This window comes from Hyalella azteca, unplaced genomic scaffold, assembly GCF_000764305.2.
Source record: "Hyalella azteca isolate HAZT.00-mixed unplaced genomic scaffold, Hazt_2.0.2 contig15318, whole genome shotgun sequence".
In the NCBI taxonomy this organism is placed as follows: Eukaryota; Metazoa; Arthropoda; class Malacostraca; order Amphipoda; family Hyalellidae; genus Hyalella; species Hyalella azteca.
Window position 1 is genome coordinate 1 of NW_025945174.1, and position 23,713 is coordinate 23,713.

The following is a 23,713-nucleotide window of genomic DNA, read 5'->3' on the forward strand; positions in this document are numbered from 1 at the left end:
TCAAATGAGCTCAGTTCGTCAATTTTCATTGCAGTGGAAGGTGGTGTAACGCGGTGGTAGGGTTGGTATTTTGATACGTTTTCTTATATTGACATTAGAATATATTACCTATACAGAATTCCACACTGGGGTAATTTTCAATGAAAAGCCATTTACGCTGAGTAATGAAAAACTATTTACAAGCCACGAACTTATTTACAAGGTTGCATGCATGATGCACGTGTTAGGGTAAACGTGGTAAGCGGCGGTATATTCCGACATCGTGGGTAATTCCGACACCTCTCTAGTTTTTCCTTTATATTAAGCTTTGTTTTAGTTCCATGCGTTCGTTGATGGTTGAATAAATATGGCAACATTTTGTGACGTTTCATTGTTGCTGGCGCGTCGTGCAGTGTTTTGAGAGTCACGTAAAGCAAACAGAACTCGAGTAACGCATACGGTTATTTTTTTATAGTTTTTCATTTCTCAATGCGTCCTTAATGTGTCGGAATATACCGCGTTTACCCTACCCCAAACAAGTAATTTTACCCTAAAAACAGCCTGATTGTACAGCAAGTGTCAACTGATTATGTGTGATGATGCAGTCTGATTGCTCTAATGTGACCACAACTACATTTTGTTTACATTTTTTTGGCGGGAACTCATCGCAACCAATTTCCGGACAAGCTTTACTGCATCCTGATCCATCCTGCATACAGGAAACCTTACTTTTTTTCCTAAATAGTTGGCCAAAGACTGACAAATATATTAAATGCAAGAATTACAATCTAAATGTGTTGGCAAGATCTTCTGAAGGTGTAAATTTTGCTACTGAAGCGTCACTTCAGAAAATTTTTAGCTTACCAAAAAATCATGTTTAGATAGAAAAATTGGATATAAATCACTTTGAAACAAGTTTAAACTATAACTCATCTTTTCTGTCTCATGGACAAGTTTACTTGTCAAAATTGTGTACATCAAACTGGAGAATTAGGAAAACCAAATATGCCACTTGAGAATGATACAAAAAACATCCATGATTATGAATTAATTTATATGCTTTCTATGACTTTTTGACAGATTAGAATGATCAATTTTTATTTTTTAAAATATCTCTATTTCTTAAACATTTGGTTTTCAAAGAATGGAACGTTTTATTTTTTGCATTTGAAATTTTTTGTTTGCAAACTTTCAAGCACAAGTCTTATTTTTGGTTCAAAATGTATGAAAAATATTGTGCTTCTGAGTTTTGACAAATCTGTCATTACAACACCTAACTGGAAAATTATGCAGAAGCCACCCATGAAGTAGACCAAAATATCCGTTAATCTGGCCAGTTTCACCTATTTCTGTGCCTTTTCCCAAATCCTTCAGTAGAAAATAAGAAAAGTGGTTTTTTTAACTGCAATTTTACAAAATCTACTGTAATACATTTATTTTTATACACAATTATTGGAAATTTCTGCCTGATATTCAAAATTGGTAATACATCTGGATTTGATGTCCTGCAGTTTATTCCTACTTCGCCCTCCCAAAACAGGTTCCTATCTCTTGGCACCTAAAAATGCTAAAATGTTCTTGTTAATGAACAAAATTCAACAAATACAATTTTTTGAAATTACTAGAAAAGTTTCTAGCCTAAAATTTTTTTAATGCATATGCATATCCAAATAATTTTTTTTCTTTAATCTAGCACCAAATCATTACTCAATATAATGATTTTTTACCTAGGTTAAATTGGATTTTGGTAATAAAAGTTTTTTGATTGACTTGTTGTGTTTGTAGGCTATATTTTTTTTAGCGGGCAATGGTTAATTTCAGTGCACAACATGCTTTTGGTTTTTGAGTTTTTCAATGTTTCTTCTAAATTTGATCAATTTTTAATTATATTTGGTTCATGATATAATTTTGTCTTTGTTATATGCATATTTTTTGGACAAAAATTTCTGTGTCTGAGCTCATAGTACACACAGATTTTTATATTACTTCTTTTATACAATCTTTTCAAGAGCAATAATGGACTTGAATTTTGCCCCAAAATATTTTCCTACTTCTCTTGTGCCATAACCTGCTAGCAGGGTTTAAAGGCTTAAACTAGCATTAGCTGAGATACTTATATACCTAATGAGTTACCCAATAATATTAATGATTAAATTTTTTCATTATATTTTTTCCTAGGTCTCAACACAACCAAAGGTTTCAGCACTGCAAGTGTATGTTTCAACTTTCACAGTCCAACTACAAATTCATCTCCTATGTCAAGCTATTTAAATTCTGCAGTGACAGAACACAGGCTGAAACTGTTTGAAAAAGAGAAAGAAAGGCAACGTCGTCTAATTACTGATGTTCATAAAATTACAGTACAATACAGAGATCATCCAGAACATTGTACTCTCATAATGAACAAAAAGCTATCCACACCATATGACTGTGCAAGACGTAAGTTATTGAGTGAATAATAGTGTTGACTATTTGTCTGAATAGATAAGTGTGTTTAACCCTTCAGCGGGGAAGTATTGAAATATCCAGAAATTAAAATTTCAGAAACCATTTCAAGAAAGTAAGAAGTATTATACAAAATATATATTCGTATGTATTTTTAAAAATTTTGCCCATTGAAGGTTTAAAATGGCACTTGAAGAATTCATTAAATGTGGTCAGTACACAAAATTTTTCTTTACAATTAAAATTTAAGTTATGCAAATAAAAAATTAGTAAAATAATAATTTAATTTAATTAAATTTGATCAAGTTACCTGAAATATTTAAATATATATTGATAATTCCACCATTTGAAAAAATGCTGAAAGCGTGTCAATTCCATTGTCTGAGGCAAAACCTTCATTTAAATGCTTATGTTTTAATTTGTGGACATGGTGGGTCTATGGATGGAATCATAGTCAGATAATTAGTGTTGACTGAGGCATCATAAGGAAGCCTAAAAAACAAACAGGAAGCCATGGTAGGGCTTTTTGTGAGGCTGATTTCAAGGAATCACATATGTTAACTTGCCCGTTAAAAGTCACCATCCTTGGAAATGCAAATAATTAGTAGCAGGCTATTTTAATGTCATATTAATCACATTAGCTATAGTTCTATTCTCTAATTTTTTGTTGTGTTTTTCAATGTTCTAGATCACTCTAATTTAAATCAGCCTTCATCACTCAAATTTAAGTAAAAGTTGAGATTATTCAACAGGAAGATACCCTCAAGATGTTACACCTGAAATCATAAGTATACAAGATATGTGAAAAATGAAAACAATCATAACATTGTTTATTGTGTCCAGATGTGAGTCAGCTTGTGGGTGACAGAGCTGTGCTGGCTGAAGTCATTTACCTTCTATCATCATTGAGTAAAATGATTCAAAAATTTCCTTTTAAAATTCCAGGTTAGGACTGAAAACTTGAGCAAGTTAATGAATCTTGGCGTGAATGTTGCATTAATGCTTCCTTTCATGATTTTTTAGCTTTTAGCTTAATAGCTGAAGCGCTAGTAAACATATGGCCACTAAACTAACTAACTAACTCCCTTCTTTTTTATTAATGATGAATTACATTTATTTTATTGGTTGTAGGTTGTTGGTTGATTTTCTAGGTTTTTTCCTAGATTTTCAAATATTTTAATTTAATTGCAGGCAGATCCATTTTATGCCAACCGAGCATTCTGGCGGTCGTGCTCCCTGATGCTTGGATCGGTCCTTGAGAACTCATTCAAGTCAAAGTTCTATGTCCAGCTTTGCTCCTTCCCTGCTCCAAATGGTATGTGTGGTCTACATGTTTCACTTCAAAAACCTACATCTTTTTTGTTAATTGTTTTATTGCCTTTACATGTATTTGTACTGATGGAATGAATAAGCAATATTCAGTACCTATACAAATAAGCAAAGCAATTCTTATTCCACACTACTGCATGCAATACTAGTCAGTGAATTTAACTCTCAATAATGAGCCTGTTTTTCATTTCGTTATTACCTTGAAACAATTTAGAATTTATCACACGTTTTGACATTTCTCTGCCACACATAGCAGTTGACAAAGTTTGTAGATGACCTTGAGTGTATTTTTCTGTTCTCAAATTTTTAATAAGTACCTATATCTAAATGAGATTTTTTTTGCTGCAATAATGCACATATTGTATTTCATTGGCAGTTTAATTACTTTTTGACAAGTTTAGATTTTTTTGCTGTATACGTATATGCATACAGTTTCATTGGGGCAAGTTGATCTGATCCTTATGGGTAAGTTATGCTCGGAGAAGGCACAGCTATTTGTATAACATGTCTTAAACTGGCTCATCATGAGCTCATATTTTGTATATTACAGATTGGTGCATAAAATTTATTAAATATAAACTAATATAATTTCTTATTTTACAGTGAGGACTGGCAGCTTTGTTTATGATGTTGATCTTGGCATTGACTGGACACCAACGAAGGTAAGATTTTGCCCATGAAGTCTGTGTTACAGACACCTCATCAGAAGTGAGTTGGACTACATCCGTGTTCTCCTGCAGAAAGGTCTATGAGATTTTCATGAACTTTGAATGGGCTAGTTATCTTGGCAAGTAATTTGTAACAGAACATTTGATGTGTCCTTCACATGATTTGTACAGGCTTCATAGCAATTATTTTTATAATTATATGGTAGGTACCGGTAGCCTAACATGATGATACACTGAATGTAGCATGTATTATTACTCAACTTTATTATGTATTACGCAATGCGTGGTAGGTAGTACTTGTCAGATATTTGTACACAGGAGGAGCTGCGAATGCTGTCTGCACAGATGGTGCGACTGAGCATGCAGAAGTTGCCGTTCGAGCGTCTGTCGGTGAAAGTGACACATCTATTTCATGTCTGAAAAGATAAGACGGGTATAATGAACATTACTATGACGTCGTCTCAGTGGTACGCTCAACGGTTATTGTTCCATATTCTAATAAATCCAAGTCAATGACTGAACGGGTGATTTTTAATAAACAACCTAAATTAATATATCATCATCTAACAATAATACGAAGCCAATTACGCTGTCTGAAGTCTGGATGATTGAATTCATCCATATTGATGCATTTGTGATTTTAATCCCGGCAATTAAGGCTCTATGGTTCAATCCGTGAATTTAAGTGCATCTAACGATATAATCTGCCGATGTAACGCTGTATGCTACTATCTATAGATATAATAGTTTCATTTCATCATATTATTCATCTGTTATAGATGAATTCATTGACATAATCCATGAGTACAGGTGAATTTTACAATACAATTGTTAATGCATAAGTGAATTTCAGGCAAAATTGATGGTAGCGCAGGTGACGAGGTGACGGTGTACCGCGTGGGGCGGTTCCTGGACATGAGCTGCGGGCCTCTGATGGCCAACACAGCGCAGCTTGGGCGCGTTACCATCACCGCGGTGCACCCGCTGCCCTCTGCGTCATCGCGACGCTTGCATCGAGTGCAGGGCGTCGCACTGCCACACTCTATTCTGGTGACCTTGACGATCATCTTGAACGCTTTCATATCCTCTAGATTACATATAGATTTGGGTTATAGGCAGCCTTCAAGTTGCTGATAATTTAGGGTATTCATCAGATTTTAGATAAATTACTGTTTTGGTTTAACACCAGCTCCTAAATGACTTTTAATATTTCACCCGGCTTCAGATAACTTACTGTTTTGGTTTATCATCAGCCTTCAGATAACGTATAATTAAGCTTCAGCCAGCCTTGTAAATGGCATATTAAATCGGCTTATTATCAGCCTTATGAATGACTAATAGATTAGGGCTATAATTAGCCTTTGTTTCGATCTACATTCCACATGTAGGATTATAAGCATCATTTATAATGTATAAAAGTTTACGGCTATAAAAAGCTTTTATTATGACTATAATTTAACATATCGTGATTAATAAATGACCTATTATTTATTTAAGGATATAACCATGCCTCAGGCTGTTTTTGGGAGGTTAGCGGCACCTTTGTTTTGATTACGTTTATCCTTTCCGTGCAGATGAACCATTTCTCCTACAGCATTCTGGAGAAGCGAGCCAGAAAATTGGTGAGTAAATTTAGTAGAGTCAATCGCAACATGTCAGGTTGAGTATATGGTAGATATTCACTTAAAATATGAATTAGAGTCAGTAAATACCGCGTCACGTTGAACAAAGTGTGGCATATATGTACCGTTGCACGAGTTGTATTTAAGAAATACGTAGGTTTAGTACCTTGAATGTGTCAAATGAGCAGCACCAAAGGTGATTGACTTAATGTTTATTTAATAAATAAAAAGTTCAATTGTGCAAGAATAAATTAGGGCGATGCATTAATCAGTAATATTGTAGGTACAATGTTTTAATGATTGTGTCAGCGATTAAGCTAATGGGACTAACGTCTGTAGCCTATGCAAGAACTTAGTACACATTTTTAGCTTTAAACTTGAAATTTATTGGTCACATCAGTTCAGATTGTAAAGTAATAGCAGTATAAATGCAAGAGAAAATTTAGGAGATAAAAAAGAAGAAACAACAGAACTTTACTGGCAAAATCGTAAGTGATTTTGAAGGTTTTAAATTATTTGCAAAAAAGGTGTCTTATGGATTCATTGGAATATAGGGACAAACTAAGCAATAATGGAATTGTAAATAATATAGACCCAACGGTTGTCACCTTAAATATGGAGGACATAATTTGATATTGAGATACTTTACAATAATTTTATCATGGGACATTCAAGTTATAATGAAATAGTCAATATATTCTACTTTAAGTTAATCATCAGGATAACAGTGGATCCGCAAGTTTGTTTATTAACGTATCATTGATACCTTATACAATGGAAGAATTATTTCATCGAGCGGAAATCGTTATCATGATTAAATATCCATATGACAGCTATCAGAATAAATTACGATAAATAAAGATTAACATAAACTTTTATAATGCAGAATGAGGGACGTATCCCGGACCTAGTCGCCATGGGACTCTCATGAGGCGGCGCTGGTGGCGGCTGAGCTTGTTACCCGCGCTTCAACGAAATGTAACGTCAAGAAATAAAACGTGTATAGTAACAACATGTGTCACTTTCCTTAACGGGCAAGAAACAATCCTATTAATATGTGAACATGAGTTGTCGTCGACTTACTGCTCCGTTATAAAGTTGACATTATTCTCCCTCTACCCACGGCACTTTCTCTCCCCTACTCGAGGCGTACTTTTTATTCCTCTGAAAGTGCACCCTTTCTCACAGATATTGCTTTATCTCCTCACCAAGAGGTCCTCCTCTCTCCTCATTAATTGTTCTGCTCTTCCTTACAACGCACTCTCTCCCTCAAAAGAACAATATCCTCACTCAGTGCGCGCATTCACACTCAAAGAGCCCTCCTCTTCCTCACAAAGCACTCAGCCTCTCACAAGGCACACTGCTTGTACGTGAAGGAGTAGAAGTTGACCCCACAGGTGTACATGTATTCCGTGGTGACGGCGTCCAGCCAGTCCAGGAAAGATGTTACCCGCGTGGCGATATCTGGGATGCCGTCCTTCTGCTGCAGCACACAGTCGTTGTGTGCCCCCGACAGCACCCCAGCCAGGATGTAGCCGCCCCCTGCACTGGGCACTAGCACGGCTCCTCCCTCGTCTCCCTGCAGGGGGGTGTTAGATAATGGTCGGGTGATGTGGGTCATCGGTTGTCAAGAGAATTGTCAAGTTGTTCAGATAATTAGAAGCTAGTAAATGTCTTCGATTAGCTTTCTCTCGATTAGCGATAAAACTCGCGAAAATTTTCAGCTCTGACTGGAAATCTGGGACGATAAAGTGACAATTTGCCGAATAATCGAAGTTTATTATTTAAGTTTTAAAAAGTCAGTACTGTTCAACTATGAAAAACAGTGCAAAGTTTTGCATGCAGCCAAATGCCACAAAACAGCTCATTATTAATCAAAAGTTAAACTTTTCAATCCTCTGTCTGCGCGTTCGGATAGTCTCATTTTGTCTCATCATAATGCATATTTATTTTGTGTCATCATAATGCAATATCTCGCTATGTCTCGTAACGCAATTTAAGGTCTCGTAGCGCTTTCGCGTGTCATTACCTATCGTAAAGTTCCATGATATCCGGGGCTAACAATGCTAACATTCCGATGACTAGCAATTGTCCGATTATTCTGATACCTTATCAAAGAATTCATCACCAACGACAAGTGTGATTGTGCGTCCTTAACTTATTATCCTTAACCTGCACAAGATTATCTCTGTAAGGAAGATTCAATTATTTGTAGATTAGTTCAGACTTTACTAAATATTTAACAAAAGTACAGTTCTATCCTAATAATCTCGTGAATCACTAGTCACTACAGATAAACTTACGCGGCAGAAGCCTTGACTCGGGGAATTAGCGAGCGTGCAGATCATCTCGTCGTAGATTACGGACTTGGTTCCCTGTTGAGGAAATTACAGCTCCCTTTAGCGAAAAATGAACTGCAGTACAATAAATACTATTTTTCTAATATAGTAATTTAGTTATAGTCCGTGATTTTACTTGGCGACGATGACTTGGCTACGGGGGCTTAGGGCGGGGATTACAAAGGGGTCGCCTGCCAAAGACCACCACTGCCCTGGATGTAATGGACCATCATGATTCCTGCCTTCCGGAACGTAGCCTTCAACACTTCAAGCCGTCCGTATCTAGGCCGTGGGTCGAACCATCCCTCGGTCGAACGGTCACTCGTCGGAGGATGATAAATTTTGGAACACAACTATGCTATCTGAAACCTAACCTCAGATGCTATGAAAGTAAAATTACGTAATTTAACGATGCCCGGAGGTCATTTTCGATCCGCGGCCTGGTGGTGAACGGCAGGTTCTATGCAAGGCCGGAGGAGGATAAAGCCGAGTGGTTCACGGCTGATTGGTGGATGTCCGGAAAGATCCAAGGCGTTCGATTCAGGGCTTTTGGTGCACAAAATTGGTGGTGTACGGCTGCGCTCCTATACAAAGGCAGCGTCCCAGCGTGGCCTGGGACTGCTACGCCTGAAACACATACAAAACATCGACTCGATGAAGGCTTACCGTGAGATCGTAAGGGTTGGTGATGCTGCTCCAGGATTTACTGCAGTCAGCGTTACTCTTGATCGTTACGCTGAGACTGTTGAGCTGAGTGTAAGGCTGCACCCCCGGTCCGGCTGCACCCAATGGCACAGTACCGATCCCCCACCCAATGAGTAAACCATTCGTCCCGTCAAACGATGCTGTTGAAAAGATAGAAAAAAGCTAGTTGAAAATATCTTGACTATGCGACGAATTATAAGTAAATTTTTGTTTTTTTTTTTTTGCATGTAATAACACTAAACGCGGAGTCAGCGTTGACTAGGCCTTTATACCGGTCGCGGTATTTACTCAATGTTCACAGCTTGTTGCAGGTCTCGAATACACAACTCACTGCTCCGGCTATGCTGTTCTTAACCGCCATGCCACCTCGCCAATTTTCCCCAAAACTGTCACAGGTAGCTGGGATAGTACCCACAAATCACTGCCCGAAACTTATTACTCTGCACCTTAACCACTGAACCAATTTAATGCAATTTAATTTAAATTATCATGCAGTTGTAGCGGATCTCGCTACATAGCACTAATATTATGCATAACATATCACTAATTCTTATATTTTTCATACTAACATAATATAACTAATTTTTATGTTTCTTATACTAACATTAATATTAACACTTACAATACACATTAAAGTCGTACATTTTAAATCATATTAAATAATCATAACATCATCACGAGAGTTTCGGAGAAAGCAGCTCAGTCGATGGCAACATCTCCAGCCCCTTAGTCACTGGTCCTTTTATAGTCTCTCGTTCTATTTGCCTCCTGACTTTGAGTCGTCAACATCTCCCATGTAAGCTCCGTAACTTAGAAATTATTCTGCTGTAGAATAGCTCTCATTCAATGTGTTAAGTATAAGAGTAAAGTTAGTTCAGAAGTCAGAGGCATTGCAGGTTGATGAATTAAATTAATGTATTAAAATTAGCGTGTTTTCATGCCATAAATAGCTCACGTGGCTTTAGCTCATTTGTGAGATGATGTCGTAAAATGTGAATAGCGTATTAACAAAGGCCTTATTTTTCGCAGCTCCACATGATCTGTTCCTGCAACGCATAAAATCAAGATCACGCGCAATCTCCCGAATCTAAGGCCATCGCTGTCAGCAACTTCAACTGTCTCGGCCATCACCTCTATCGGCGTCTCAAGCCGCCTTTCCCGCCAACTCGCACGCCGCCATCTTGGATCTTGCCGACGCGCACGCCGCCATCTTGGATCTTGCCGCGCCCCAAGCCAACTCAACCTACCGACGCTCATCCGTGAATATTCAGTGAACTTTGCTGTGAAGTGTGAAATACTCAATTGACAACTCAGTATACCAACGCTCATCCGTGAATATTCAGTGAACTTTGCTGTGAAGTGTGATATACTCAATTTTACTCTCATTCGGATAGTCAGTGAATTTTCACCCCATGTGCATCGAATAAGCTCGCCAACGTCTCGCCACTCAAACACGTGTACATCGACGCTACAACCCAACAACGGAGGCCCGTTGACGCGCATCAACCTCCTGCATCAAAACGAGCAGGTCACGTGAGCTGAGCTAATAAATAACCTAACAATTTTTGTGTGTTCATTACTCCCAACCAAATTCGTCCTGCCAATCTTTATGTTTCTGTCCGCGCTTTGGTGAACAATTTAGGTTAACTAGCTAGGCCGGTTAATTCTCTGATAGGAGTTAAATAATTTAATGTGGAGTGGTAAAAGATAACCCCCACACAGTCATGACAACGAAAAATAAAATAAATGCGAGTTTAATAAATCTATAATGTCTGAGAAATTTCAGATGAATTTTAGCTTATTATTTTCGGCCGACATTTTTTTTTTCAAAGAAATTCGCTGGTATGAGAGCGAAGAAATAGCAGCTGAGAAAAACGGAACTCCCGGATCGAGTTTGAAGTACAAGACGGTCATATTGGTCAGATGCTATGAGCCTCCACGCCCGTCATTATCGTAATTCAGAGATAAAAAAAAGCTTGCTTTAATAATGGTACAGATGAGTTCAATGAAAGCTTTCAGAAATATTAGCTGTATTATCTCAATTGAGGAGAAAAGGACAAGCACAAACCAAACAAAAGTAAACATAATCTGCGTTTATAAATTACTTTTTAAAGACAACACTTCTAAAGAGGCCAGTGTCTTCGATGTTACATATCTACAATGAATTTCTTACTTTATTTTTGAATAATAAAGAAAAAGTATTTAAAAATGTCTTCAATATATATATATTTTTAAAATCATTTATTCTGTCAATTGATTCATGCATTGTCACCAACTTTACGCAAGTGTGCAAAATTTCTGATCGATTGGACAGGTATAACTGTGTTAAATATCGAATATAAAATTTGTAGCAGATAGACAACAAGAAGTGAAGTTAAAGAGAAGTGTTGTAAACAAGCATTACGAACCACCGCGTGCTGGCAGGGTAACCGCAGTGACGTCAGTGTAGGGCTTGGCGATGCGGAGTACGGCGAGATCGTACCGTAGAGTTGTGTGGTCCACCATGGGGTGGAAGATGACTTTACTCACCGCTCGGCTGATTGGGTTAGCAAAGACCTGCGAGAATAGAAAGTAATTCATTCACTATGCAAACAAATATTCATTCCATTACCTTGGTATTGGTATTCACTCGTCCCATTACCTGCGCTCGCTCACACATCCCATTCTCTGTGCTTACTCATTCCATTATGCGTTTGTAAAATCCTTTTTTAGAAGATGTATTTTTTTCTGACATTTTCCATGCATTGTGGCGGTATTGTTATTCTAATTGCAAGTCCGACTCATACAGCCAAAAATTCTATACGAGTCTCATTCGCTGGAAAAGTTGACATTTTTTGTCGCGATTATCAAAAACCATGGAAAAGAATTAGAATTACCTGCGCCAGAGTAGAGGTTTGCAAAATGGCTCGGTCGGCTCCGAAAAGCACACGAATGGTGTAGCGGGTGGACAGCCTGAGAAGGAGAAAAAGATCTTGCAGTATGTGTAATTTTTTGAAGAATTTTTAACAAAATTGTATTCTCATTGTACAAACATGTATAAGATTTTTATAAAAAACTACTCATAAACTTGTGTATAGTTTAATGCAGGCATGTTTCCATGAAGTTCTGTGAACGGCTTTACACAAACATTTTAATCCAAAGCCACGTGAAACTTACACTAACGCACAACGTTTTCTTACACAACGTGTAAGAAAACGGGTTCTCTTACACAACGAGTTATTTCATTCAATGAGATAATAATCCTTCTCCGTTAGCAAGGCGATTTCTCATCTATAAAAAAAAACAAAAATATCGTTCAAAATTTTCCATATTTGATTAAGTAGAAGAAAGCCTGTCTGAGTGGCTTCAGTTCCTGGAGCAGCTGACTCGCCTCTTCCCCAGCTTTCTATTTCTGTTCTCTGGAACTCCAAGTTTTCAGGAACAGACGATATGCGACTATCTTCTCCCCGAGGCTTCGGTACCTGAGCGCTGGAACTCTTCTTTTCTGAGTATTTTTTTATCTGGTCCGTAGAACTCTCCAGATAAAAGTAGAACTTGTGAGGGATAGGATTATCGATCACTTGACTGCTCACCATCTCCTATCAGATTGTCGGATTGTGATTTTATTGCCGGTAGATCCTGCACTACTAACTTATTATCTACGATTCTTCATTGAACGATTGGACACGCCTGCTGGACGAAAGGGAGCCAGTGGATGCATTGTACCTCGATTTTGCCAGAGCATTTGACAGTGTTCCGCATGAGCGGCTGTTACGTAAAGTGAAGTCTTTGGGAATTGAGGGAAACGTACTCCAATGGATCAGAGATTTTCTAGAAGGCAGACGACAACGTGTCAGCATTAACGGAACCGTGTCAGACTGGGCATCAGTGCGCAGCTGCGGTTTAATGCTGCACAAGTTAAGTACTTCACCTCGGGAACAAGATTACAATGAACGGCAAAATTACAGTATGAGAAGACATGGTTGCAACGAGAGAGTAATGATTGAAAAGTCTAGTGTGGGAAAAGATGTCGACAGAGAGTTTATGTCGACAAGGAGCTGAAATTTTCTAAGCATGTTGAAACGCAAGCTAACACATCCAACAAACTTCTTGGATTAATCAGACGCTCATACAAGTTCCTAGATGCAGATGCGATGAAGCAGTTGTTTGTTGCTGTCGTGCGCCCGAATCTAGAGTTTGGAAACGTTGTGTGGTCACCGAGATTTAAAAAGAACAAAAATTTAACAGAGAATGTTCAAAGACGTGCAACAAGGATAATTCCAAGCTTCAAGGGCAAGTCATACGAAGAAAGATTTAAAGATTATGAAGCTTCCAAGCCTCAGTTATCAACGAACGTCTGCGTGGGGACCTCATTGAAGTATACAAGTATACTCATGGTTTATACAAGGTCCCCGAAGGATTATTAAAATTTGAAACATGAACCAACACCATGGGCCACGGCTATAAATTAAAATAACTGCGCTACAACTTCTCCACGCGCCAACATTTCTTCTCGCTTCGAATCACCGACATGTGGAACAGCCTCCCCGATGACATCGTTGGCGCTCCAAGTATGGACGCGTTCAAGAACAAACTATATAGATAAAGCTATGGAAAAATATATGTTCAGATTTGAAATGCCTAGCACCATATCGAACCCGGTGGAAGTCGAGTAGCTACTTCAAGCTATCGTCAGTCATGAATAGATCCGGTCAAATGACACGATTTTAGATCTTCTGTGAACAAGGCACGAAAAGGAAAAGAATCGGCGACAGGCCACATCAGGCCTACACTGAAGCGCCGGTTATATGTTATGGAACTCACCCTTTCCTGAGCAGACAGCGAGCAGGAGTGAAGGCGTAGTTGGGGTTAATGAGGATCGCTCCACACGCATAGTAAGAGTTGGGGTCGGCCTGGAGTATAATCAGACCCTGCAGAGATACAAACAAATAAGAGGCATGGCAGAAGTCAGAGTGCTGAATGGAAACAACGTCAACTCTTCGCATTTACTCAACCCCTTCCTTGCTTAAAAAGTAATGAATTGCAACTGCAATTATACTACAAGGAAGATCTGACCAAAATACGTTCATCACACACTAAGGTAAGAGAAACTGTTTATGAAATTTCATGTTGAAATTCAATTCAAGAAATTGATGTCGAGACGAATTGATATCGAACAAATAAATAATATTTTAGCAATATAGTTGAAATATTAGAAATTTCTTTCCTTCCACTCAAGTGAGCTACAAATTAAATATCAATTACATTCATGAAACTATTTTCAAGTCAGAACGTTGCTTAATGACTAGTTTGAAACTGCAATAAATTTCCGCTGTGCATGAATGCAGTCTTTCCTAAATTTTCAGCAAAATTTAGTTTGCCAAATAATTTTTTCAATTTTGTTAATTAATCATTGATCAACATTTGGTCATGTTCAAAATTAAAAGTTTTTCTTTTCAAGTTACATTGTTTTTAATATATTCAAGACAATTTTGTAATTCTTTATCAATTTCTGCAGATGACCTAATATGTAATTCTATACTAGTTTTCTCATTAGTTTTGGGTATTAAAGCGATATATATCGACGTTTTTTGCGTTCTTTAAGGCTACTCATGTAATCAAGGGAATATTCACAACAAAATGTCCAGTGGAAACCTCATCCGCGAACTAACAAGCTCTACGATATCACATTCCCAAAATAGAATAAAATAATGGTAAAATAACAAATAGAGGATCTTTCATTGGAAAGTTAACAGAACTCATGTAGCTGATTGCAACATTCTGTTGATTAATTTGAATTTCGGTTCATGAGATACGAAGCCATGAAAGAGAGAAATACATTACTAATCACGATTATCTTATACCTATGGTGTTGAAGAAGGTGGTATTCAAGTTTAATGGACCATGACAACACACATGAACAACGATGATATCCCGACCATGAGCATCTTACCATGAAAGATAAGCGGTTGATGTCAGACACCGTGGCACTTCCTGCGAGCCGCGTTGACAAACTCGCGATTGGTGAAGTTCCCCCCAACAAGGAGTGACGGCTCACTGCGATCAAACTACTCAGTCAACATCGAGGAGAACGGAATTGTTGTGAAAGATGATTAGTAAACGGAATAAAGCATGAAAACTAGCGATACGCCGATATGAATGGTAAGACTGTCTTACTGCGATGAAGCATAGACTCGGCATTGAAGAAACAAGGAATTATTGTGATGAAACACAATGAACCGAACAAAAATGTGGAATAAAAATATAAAACGCAAGAGTTCTTTGTTTTAATTACACATACGTGCAATGAACACTTGGATATGAGCAACAAATTCAATTAATTGCTGAAAAATTTTCATTATGATACAATGAAGGATCCAAGGAAAGCCGCTAAACTCACGGTAAGACTGGAAAATGGTGGAAATGGTCTGTGCCGAATTGGGGTTGACGCTTGAACCAGACCCTCTGATGACGGTATTTCGTAACGGAGTTTGATTGTGAGAGAGATAAGGCCTATTTGTGATGGTGGTAGGCCTATGAGTGGAGAATATTTGATTCAGATGGTAGTCGTTGCCAGGAGTAGTATTTACTAAATGAGAGCCCACTTTATGATTAATGGGAACAGTTGTGGTGATTCCTGGTAAATTAGAAGTAGTTGACGAGAACGGGAGACCGGAGATTGTTGTAGTTGGATGAGTTAGCCCAAATCTGTCAGTGGTCGTTGACACAAGTCCAGGCTCAGTGGTGAAGGTTCCGCCGCTATTTCCATACGGGAAACTAATGCCGGTGTTGCCGGTGGAATGAGACGAAATTGTTGGTCTGGGAGTCCCGGTGAAATACGAGGGAAAGGCTGTTGTGGAGGACAAAACTGAAGAAAGAGCATCATCAGCATTAATTATATCGATGGAAGAATATGGATAAAATGGCGACGGAGTGGTGTGAGAGAAAGAGTTTGGTGAGCTCATAGTCGATGAGGGATATGTGGTGAATATATTCGAGTGGTCGGTCAGGTCTCCTAAAGTCAAAAGGTAGTTGTTATGCTCGGGTATCGCTCCACCATCTGTGTATATGCTGTTAGTGGCAGCTGCAAGAGAAGCTAGCTTTTCCAAGTTTGAGCTTAGGCTGGACCCATTAGAATAGATGCTGGGTCGGAAAATAACTCCTGGCCGATTCAATACATTTGGGAGAATGCTACTGAATGGACGTGCAGTAGAGCTGGTTTGGTAGTAGCTCCCAGGACTACTGGCGAGAGTAGGAAGAACTGTGCTCAGCCCTCCAACGGTGCTGGAGGCAAATGATGGCGTTGTACCGAAAGGAGTTGGGGTGTACGTTCCCTGGAATGACTCGGTTTGTCCATGATGGTTTAAGAACGGAGCTAAGCCTTGTGAATTTGTCAGAGGTACATTAAAGGCTTCTGGTGTGTAACCTCCAAAATTGTGTGGATTGTTCTGGTTTGCTCCAGGGCCATACTGGGGGTTGGCTAAACCTCCGTTAGGGAATTTATTGAAGTCCAGTAGCCCTGTAGGGTATGGAGAGGCAGCGTTGAAGGGGCCATTTGACTGAAAATTGGTGACTCCGTTTGCGGCGAAACTTTGCTGATTGTTGTAAAAGTCACTGAGCGCAAGATCTTGGGCTAAATTTGCTATTTCATTTTCAAGTCCAGCAGTTGAAGCCGGGAACGAACTGGATGAGTGTTGGATGCGCAGAGCTTGCTCTGCTGCTTGTTTATATGCAAGCATCTGTGCGGGTGAGGGTGAAAAGTTCGGTCCAGGTCTTTGGTGGAAAAGAGGATCAACAAACTGACGAGCTTTGTCGTCGCTGAAGTCAAGCCCTCGCAGTTGTCGCGATGACGCTGCAGAAATTTCAAAAGGAAATAGGTGAAGTAAATTAAATGATTGTAACAACTACGGAATAGTTATTAGAATAATTTAATTTTAGAGTATAACTATATCTAAACATAGAAATCATGTATGTCAAAATAAATCTGCCCAACGATACAAGGAAACAGTTTGACTAGGTTGGTTCTGAATGCTACGCTTAAGAGTTAGCCTTAGTTTGTGTAAATCCACGTGAAAATGTTGTATTTATATCCATAGTAATAACAAGTTGATTTGCCAGTTGATCCGCGGCTCGACTCTCGACATGTGTAGAAGGTCTGACGGCGAGGCAGTGGTTGTAATCGTGCAGGTTTCATCATAAAATTGCATTAATCTATTTAATCACCAAAATGAACACCAGAATATACCTGAGAAAGGCTTGACGCCGGCGCACGGCAGCTGTGTGATCTTCACGGAGAATTTGTATGGAGTTGTTCGGATGCGCAGGCCGAGTTGTACCGGCTGTGTGAACCATAACCACGCGGGCTGCACCCTCACATACGCTGAGGGTAAACAGAGGGTAATGGATAAATAATTGGTATAGGGACACTAGTTGGTAAAGGGGAAGCAGGTGGTAAAAGTTATATAATGGTTGAAGAGAAAGCAATGGGTAAAGGGTTAAAAAAGGTAAACGGTGAACGATTGGTAAAAGGAAAATAATGAGTTAAAGGCAAATAATGGTTAAAGATAAACCATAAGTAAAGGGTGAAAAATAGGTAAAGGGTAAACAAGGGGTAAATGTTAACAATTTTTCATAATCTGGTTAGTTGCCAAAAGAATATTTTTAGTTCATGAATGGAGTGCATTTCATTCAACATCACCGCAAGATTCAGATACTAACGAAATTATTCAATAACTGAATGATGTAATCTCAATATTTTTCATATTTTGTCAAAAATAAAAGACATTTGAACACATTTTGGAAATTTTGAATAATTCGAAAGTGGCAGATGTGTCCTTTCTGTGACATTTGGATAAGAATTAAATATGTATAATGTCTCACGGGTTTTCGGTTCGAATTTAATATCCATTTAAAATAATAAGTAGGAATGAAAGAGTGACACTCTAAGGTAGTACTTATTTAAAATTAGACACGGTGAGGTATTACTACAGGAATCGATCTTAACCCTTTACCGCCATACGTCACTGTTCGGGAACATAACTTTCAACTTAAATTATACGTAAACTATTGAGTGTAGCAACCTGAAGACGTTTGTACGCAACAGAGAACATTTTAAAGTGGTCGTGGCGACAACCATCAGTGCAAGTCATTTTGCGCTCACTAAAACGTATCCTTTTTGGGAAGTAGGATTGTGACAATATTGCTCCGGTTACTCATGTCAGGCGGTAGAGGGTTAAGTAGATGCGCATAGAGACTGTATGTTGGTCAGCGACTGCATCAAGGTATGCTTGAGGAGCTTATATAGGCGTACAACAATGACGTCACGGAAGGTGACGTGGCAAATGCTAATGAAAGTATGGGTGATGACGGTGGACAACCTGATACAGTATGAGTATTGGAAATTCATACAAAACGAATTACTAATGAGATGAGATGAGATCGATATTGCATGTACTTAACAGCGAACACTATTGAACACTTTTGATGATTTTCAATAGAGTTCAATAGTGTAAAACTAGAATAGTGTTCATTAGTGTTCAAAAATGGCTATTGAAGAGTATTGAACACTTTCAATAGAATTCAATACTGTTCAATAGTCTTCAATAGTCACTATTGCATGAACACTATTGAACGAGCTAGTGTTTTAAGCAGGGGTATTAACCAATGGAGGTTTTTCATTAGATTTTCAGAAGTTATTTAGGGGTTAAAAATGGGAGCACATGCTCGATGAAATTCAAAGCTCAGAAAAATGAATGAGTCACATTGTCCAAATAGTGACGCTCATATCTACAGCACGAGCAGAGAGCTGAAGTAGCACCAATGCAATCTTTTGCCTGGCAAAACTGGGTCAGAAAGACACACAGAGAGGTCAAAACATGCATCTCCTCCAGGACAAACTGCCACTTATATCTGTGAGTGCCGCAGCGCTATGTTCCCTCACTCGAGTATCCAGTGAAGGCGCCACAGAGGGTAGAGCCTGAGCCCTCGGCCTGGTTGTAGATGGTGAGGGAGTTGTCCTGACAGGCGTCCGTGAGTGAGGACGGTACAACAAGCTCCGTGAACTCGATCCTGGAATAACGCATTCTTAATTTAAGTGATGTTCATTGATATGATGATGTTTATTTAAATGTTTATTGATATGATGTAGAATTTTTATTCAAATGATGCATAAAGTTTACGTTTAGACGATGTTGGTTTTATTCATTTAAACGAGGTGGAGATTTTAGTTGAATGACGTAGAGAAATTATTTAATATAGTAGGCAAGAGATAAGGCTATAGCCGTTCAATGCTTATTCGATATTAGCTAAGAAAATACACAACTTTCGCCGTACTTCGTATTAAAACAGTTTATTGATCAGCTTTCAAGAATTGTTTATATTGAAATTTAAGGGAATTTGGTTCAAGTTTCTTCCAATTTGGATTTTGGGATAAATTTTTATTAAGAAATCTGAAATCGACTAGAGAAGTGTAAGTAAAATGTATATAATAGAAAGATTTGAAAAAATCTTGATATACACATCAAGTGTTAAGATACAAGTACAGATATACAAGTGTTAAGCATATATGAATCTTACGCTAAAATATAAATTTAATAATATTTTTAAATTTATGATTGCTTTGATTTTCATTTTAACAATATGAGTAGCGAGCTGTTATAGAAAAGTGAATATCTTTTTGGTTATTAATTTTTCTGTACGGCATTATTTTTTATTGATGATATTAAAAACGTGGAAACTATGTTTGTTTAAATGTCCAGGGATACACGAGGGTGATACGATAACACATGTAGGATATGTTTACATTTTCTGATCCTAGGACCACTGATGTGTAGCAGGTGTAGGTGCAGTGTCACCTGAGGTAGCATGTGTCAGAGGATGGTGTGATGGTGTAGGTGCAGTGTCACCTGAGGTAGCAGGTGTCAGAGGATGAAGGCCCGGAAGGTTATCGTCCGTCTGAGGGTAGCTTGGGTTGCGCCACTCGCTCACTCGTCCCTTGCTGGAGCTGTTGCAACCGCCCGTGACTGCAGGTATATTATACCAGGTATTATATGTACTCTTCGTCATTAACTTTACTGTTAGTGGCATTCGAACCAACATTACCAGGTATTACATGTATACTCGTCGTCATTATTTTTACTGTTATTAGTATTCTAAACAACATTACCAGGTGTTACATGTATACTCGTCGTCAATAACTTTACTGTTAGTAGCATTCGAACCACCATGCAACATACCAGGTATTACATGAACATTTTTCATCACTATTTTTACTGTTAGTTGTATTCGAACCAACATTTACCAGGTATTACATGTACATTCTTCGTCGTTATTTTTACTGTTAGTGGCATTCGAGCCACCACAATGAGCACCTACTTTTTCAAGGTTTACCATTTAATGTTTATAAATAAGATACAGTATAACCGATATATGAAATCGAACTTGCATAAAAAAGAATTCTGCCTTCATATTCTAATGTTTATACAAATCCACTAACTTTTAAATGTAATAAATAATAATACAACAACGAACAATGAAAAACAAAAATATACAAATAACTAGATAATGTATAGTATATTCTAGTTGTAATGAATAAAGTGATTTTTATATAATTATTTGTAGGTAGTTGCTGACATCTGCAGCAGGTCAGCAGGGAGGAGGAGCAGGTGTAGGTGAGGGAGACCTGCCCCCCGCTAGCCAGGCACTGCAGGGGGGCCATGCAGTCCCCCACCGCCCCCCCGGCACTAGTGTCCCCACATGCGTTCGCTGTCTGTCCCGGTAGGCCTGCTGAANGGGAAATTACACTTCACGCCAACGAGCTGCTATTCTGTTGCACAGCAAACCTAATAACGAGCTAGCATTCAGTTAGCATATAATTTACGTACAAAATTGAATAGGAAAGCGTAACTAACTCCACACCCAAGACCAGCATGGTGAGCGTTTGATTTGATATGCCCGGTGCAGTGCGATGTCCCGTTACATTCATTTGAATAAGTTCTTGCCGAGAACAATACACTGTTTTAATTAAAGAATAGAGAGTGTGCAATATGCGTACAGATCAAATTGGCAAAGAGAAAGCAGTAGAAAAATATCATGTTATGAATATAAATTATATTTGTTTAAGCTGCTGATCACTGAACTGCTAAGTCATAAGCAGTGGCTTCCAATTTTTAAAATTCAAATTAAACATGCAACATTGCCTAAGAAAACCTCTCTACTAAAGCATTTTTTACCTTGTGAAAATTAGGTGTGTCTCCTCCGAATTAACCACATAAATTTATAAATTAAACCTGAGCAATTCATCCTTTCCCGGAAAAATACATCCCGTTTTTATGCCCCAAAATTTGTGCAGCTTCTCACCACAATTACGGTTCTCACCACTCTGAAATGTTAATTGAAAAAGAAGGTTATGCTGAAGCAAGGAAAAATTTGCCTCGTCAGAAGGAGCGGTGCAGATGACACGAATGCCAAGCCTGCGAGAGCGGGGGCTGTGGTAACGGAAGTACAGTGCATTGATTACTTTACTTGCATTTGATGTAAGGAACATGATGGAAAAATTACATTATTTGCTGAATCCGTGAAATTATGGCAGAAATTATAAACTTTTTAGTAACGTCATTTTTAATTTGTAATTTGAGTGATTATGTTAGTTGTTAGTTATAAAATGACTTAGCATGAATTACTTTCATTTAATGCAAGGAACATGATAGAATAATGGCATTATTTGCTGAATCCGTGAAATAAATGCAGAAAATATAAATTTTTAGTAACGTCTTTTTGAATATGTAATTTGAATGATTATGTTAGATGTTAGATATAAAACGACTTAACGTGAATGAAATTGCTAACCTATTGTAAAGAGTTAAACTAATTTATGATTCATAATTATCATCGTACTGTACAGTTACATTATCACTATCAGAGGTCTTAATTCAACACAATTAAGGTTCTAAAGACAATTTAAATGCCTTGGATTCTATTTGCTCGTGATGCCGAAAATAAAGAAACGGCATAATCATGGGAATAACTGAATAAAAAAAGTTATTTCGGTCTCTCTTATCTTTATCGACCTCATTCCTTCACTCATCGTGCGCTCTGCGCGGCTCGCTTTGACATTTCAATGGCGCTTTCCATGCAGGATAGCTCAACAGGGATGGGTTGTTGTGTCGAAAAGCTTTAATTGGCGTCGTGCACACACTTGAATCCTTTGATGAGAAACTTGATGCAGTAGGAACTTTATAGGACCTTTTGAACTATGGTGAAAGTGGAGTTCACCAATTGACTCCTACGTTTTGATCACATAGTAAATGTGTCATCATCATGTCAATTAGATGCTGGTAGGTCTATTATAATAAAGCGATCATACAATTGTGGTAATTAGATGCTGGCATGGCAATTAGCTGCATGTTAACTGCATGTGATATTTACCATGTAATATGTTGACATATCACATGGTAAATATGTCAACATCACGTCAGTTAGATACTGGCAAGTTTACTGTAATAATGGGATCATACAATCGTGGTAATTATAGATGCTGGCATGGCAATTATGTTATAGAGGTTATTAAATCGTGACAGCTAGAAGCTCAAATGCCTACTTTCAGTGCTCCGTGATCGATGAGAACGAGGCAACAGATTGGTTTCCATTGACGACAGAAGGGAAGCAGGGATGCTGCACGTTGGGAGTTTAGTTCGTTCTGGTGATGGACAGGGTAATGCGGAGGACTGTGCAGGGTAAAAAATAACAGGAATCCAATGGAACTCCACTAACATGATAAAGGACCTCGACTTTGCAGATGACATTGCTTCTAACTTCGGCAATGGATCACCTGTGGCACAAAACGACCAGAACGACATGCTAATAAGATGCGAATGAATCCATTACGAGCGGGAAAGAAATGGTTGCAAAGTAAGTCAAGAATAATTCTAACAGAGAGACGATTGCTGCAAGAGGCTTAAAATTTACTTTACTTTAAAAAGAGTGAACCTGAAATCGATATAATTTAGCAAGATTAATTGCCAATTTGCTTTATTTTCTGATTTTTTTGACTGAACTGAACAGAACGCTTTACGTTCATACGAAAGTAACATTTCTGACCAAACATCGTTCACAAAAGCAAATTTTACCGAAGATTTGTTCATGATTTTTGGTTGACCGCTTAATAAAACTTGCTAAGTAGGAATAGAACCAGGCATTAGATTGCCCATCTATAATTCCAGCTAATATATATGCTGCAAGTTTTCATTTCATTAGTTTGCTTGAATCGGAAGTTAATAAAAAAAAACAGTTTTTTGCCCATATGGCAATTTTAGGAACGTGTGAATTGACTATTAACTATCAAAGGTGAATCAAGACAAGCTTCGTACCGGTCGGCCGTCCATGAAACGGTTCCCACCAAACATTTTATGTCGAATTTAACGTAATTTCGTTCAATCAACAATAATTAAACGTTTTTTTTTTGATCGAGCAACATTAAATAAACGTAGTTTTGATCGAGCAACATTAATAATTAATTAAACGTAGTTTTGATCGAGCAACATTAATTGGACCTTATTTTCATCGAGCTACATTAATTTATTAAACGTAGTTTCGTTCATACAACATTAATTAAACGGTTTTTCGTTCACTCAACATCAATTAAACGTTG

General features: G+C 38.0%; 2 protein-coding genes across 2 annotated transcripts; one reads left to right on the forward strand and one right to left on the reverse strand.

Annotated features, from left to right (window-relative positions):
* Positions 1–2,163: 2,163 nt before the first annotated feature.
* LOC108670825 (39S ribosomal protein L39, mitochondrial) lies at positions 2,164–7,052 on the forward strand. The gene is made up of 9 exons (XM_047884366.1): positions 2,164–2,418; positions 3,268–3,308; positions 3,616–3,739; positions 4,357–4,415; positions 4,740–4,817; positions 4,887–4,929; positions 5,275–5,471; positions 5,996–6,043; positions 6,930–7,052. The coding sequence occupies exons 1-9, from the start codon at positions 2,235–2,237 to the stop codon at positions 6,972–6,974; spliced, it is 819 nt and encodes a 272-aa protein (XP_047740322.1). The 5' UTR covers positions 2,164–2,234; the 3' UTR covers positions 6,975–7,052.
* Positions 6,249–20,844, reverse strand: LOC108670827. The gene is made up of 13 exons (XM_018158317.2): positions 20,698–20,844; positions 19,997–20,087; positions 19,920–19,964; positions 19,007–19,134; positions 17,312–17,446; positions 15,467–16,918; positions 15,020–15,123; positions 13,891–13,997; positions 11,964–12,039; positions 11,496–11,643; positions 9,049–9,227; positions 8,347–8,418; positions 6,249–7,622 (listed from the first exon to the last, which is right to left on the reverse strand). Exons 1-13 carry the CDS (start codon positions 20,780–20,782, stop codon positions 7,392–7,394), a joined length of 2,853 nt encoding a protein of 950 aa, XP_018013806.1. The 5' UTR covers positions 20,783–20,844; the 3' UTR covers positions 6,249–7,391.
* Between the last annotated feature and the right edge of the window lie 2,869 nt (positions 20,845–23,713).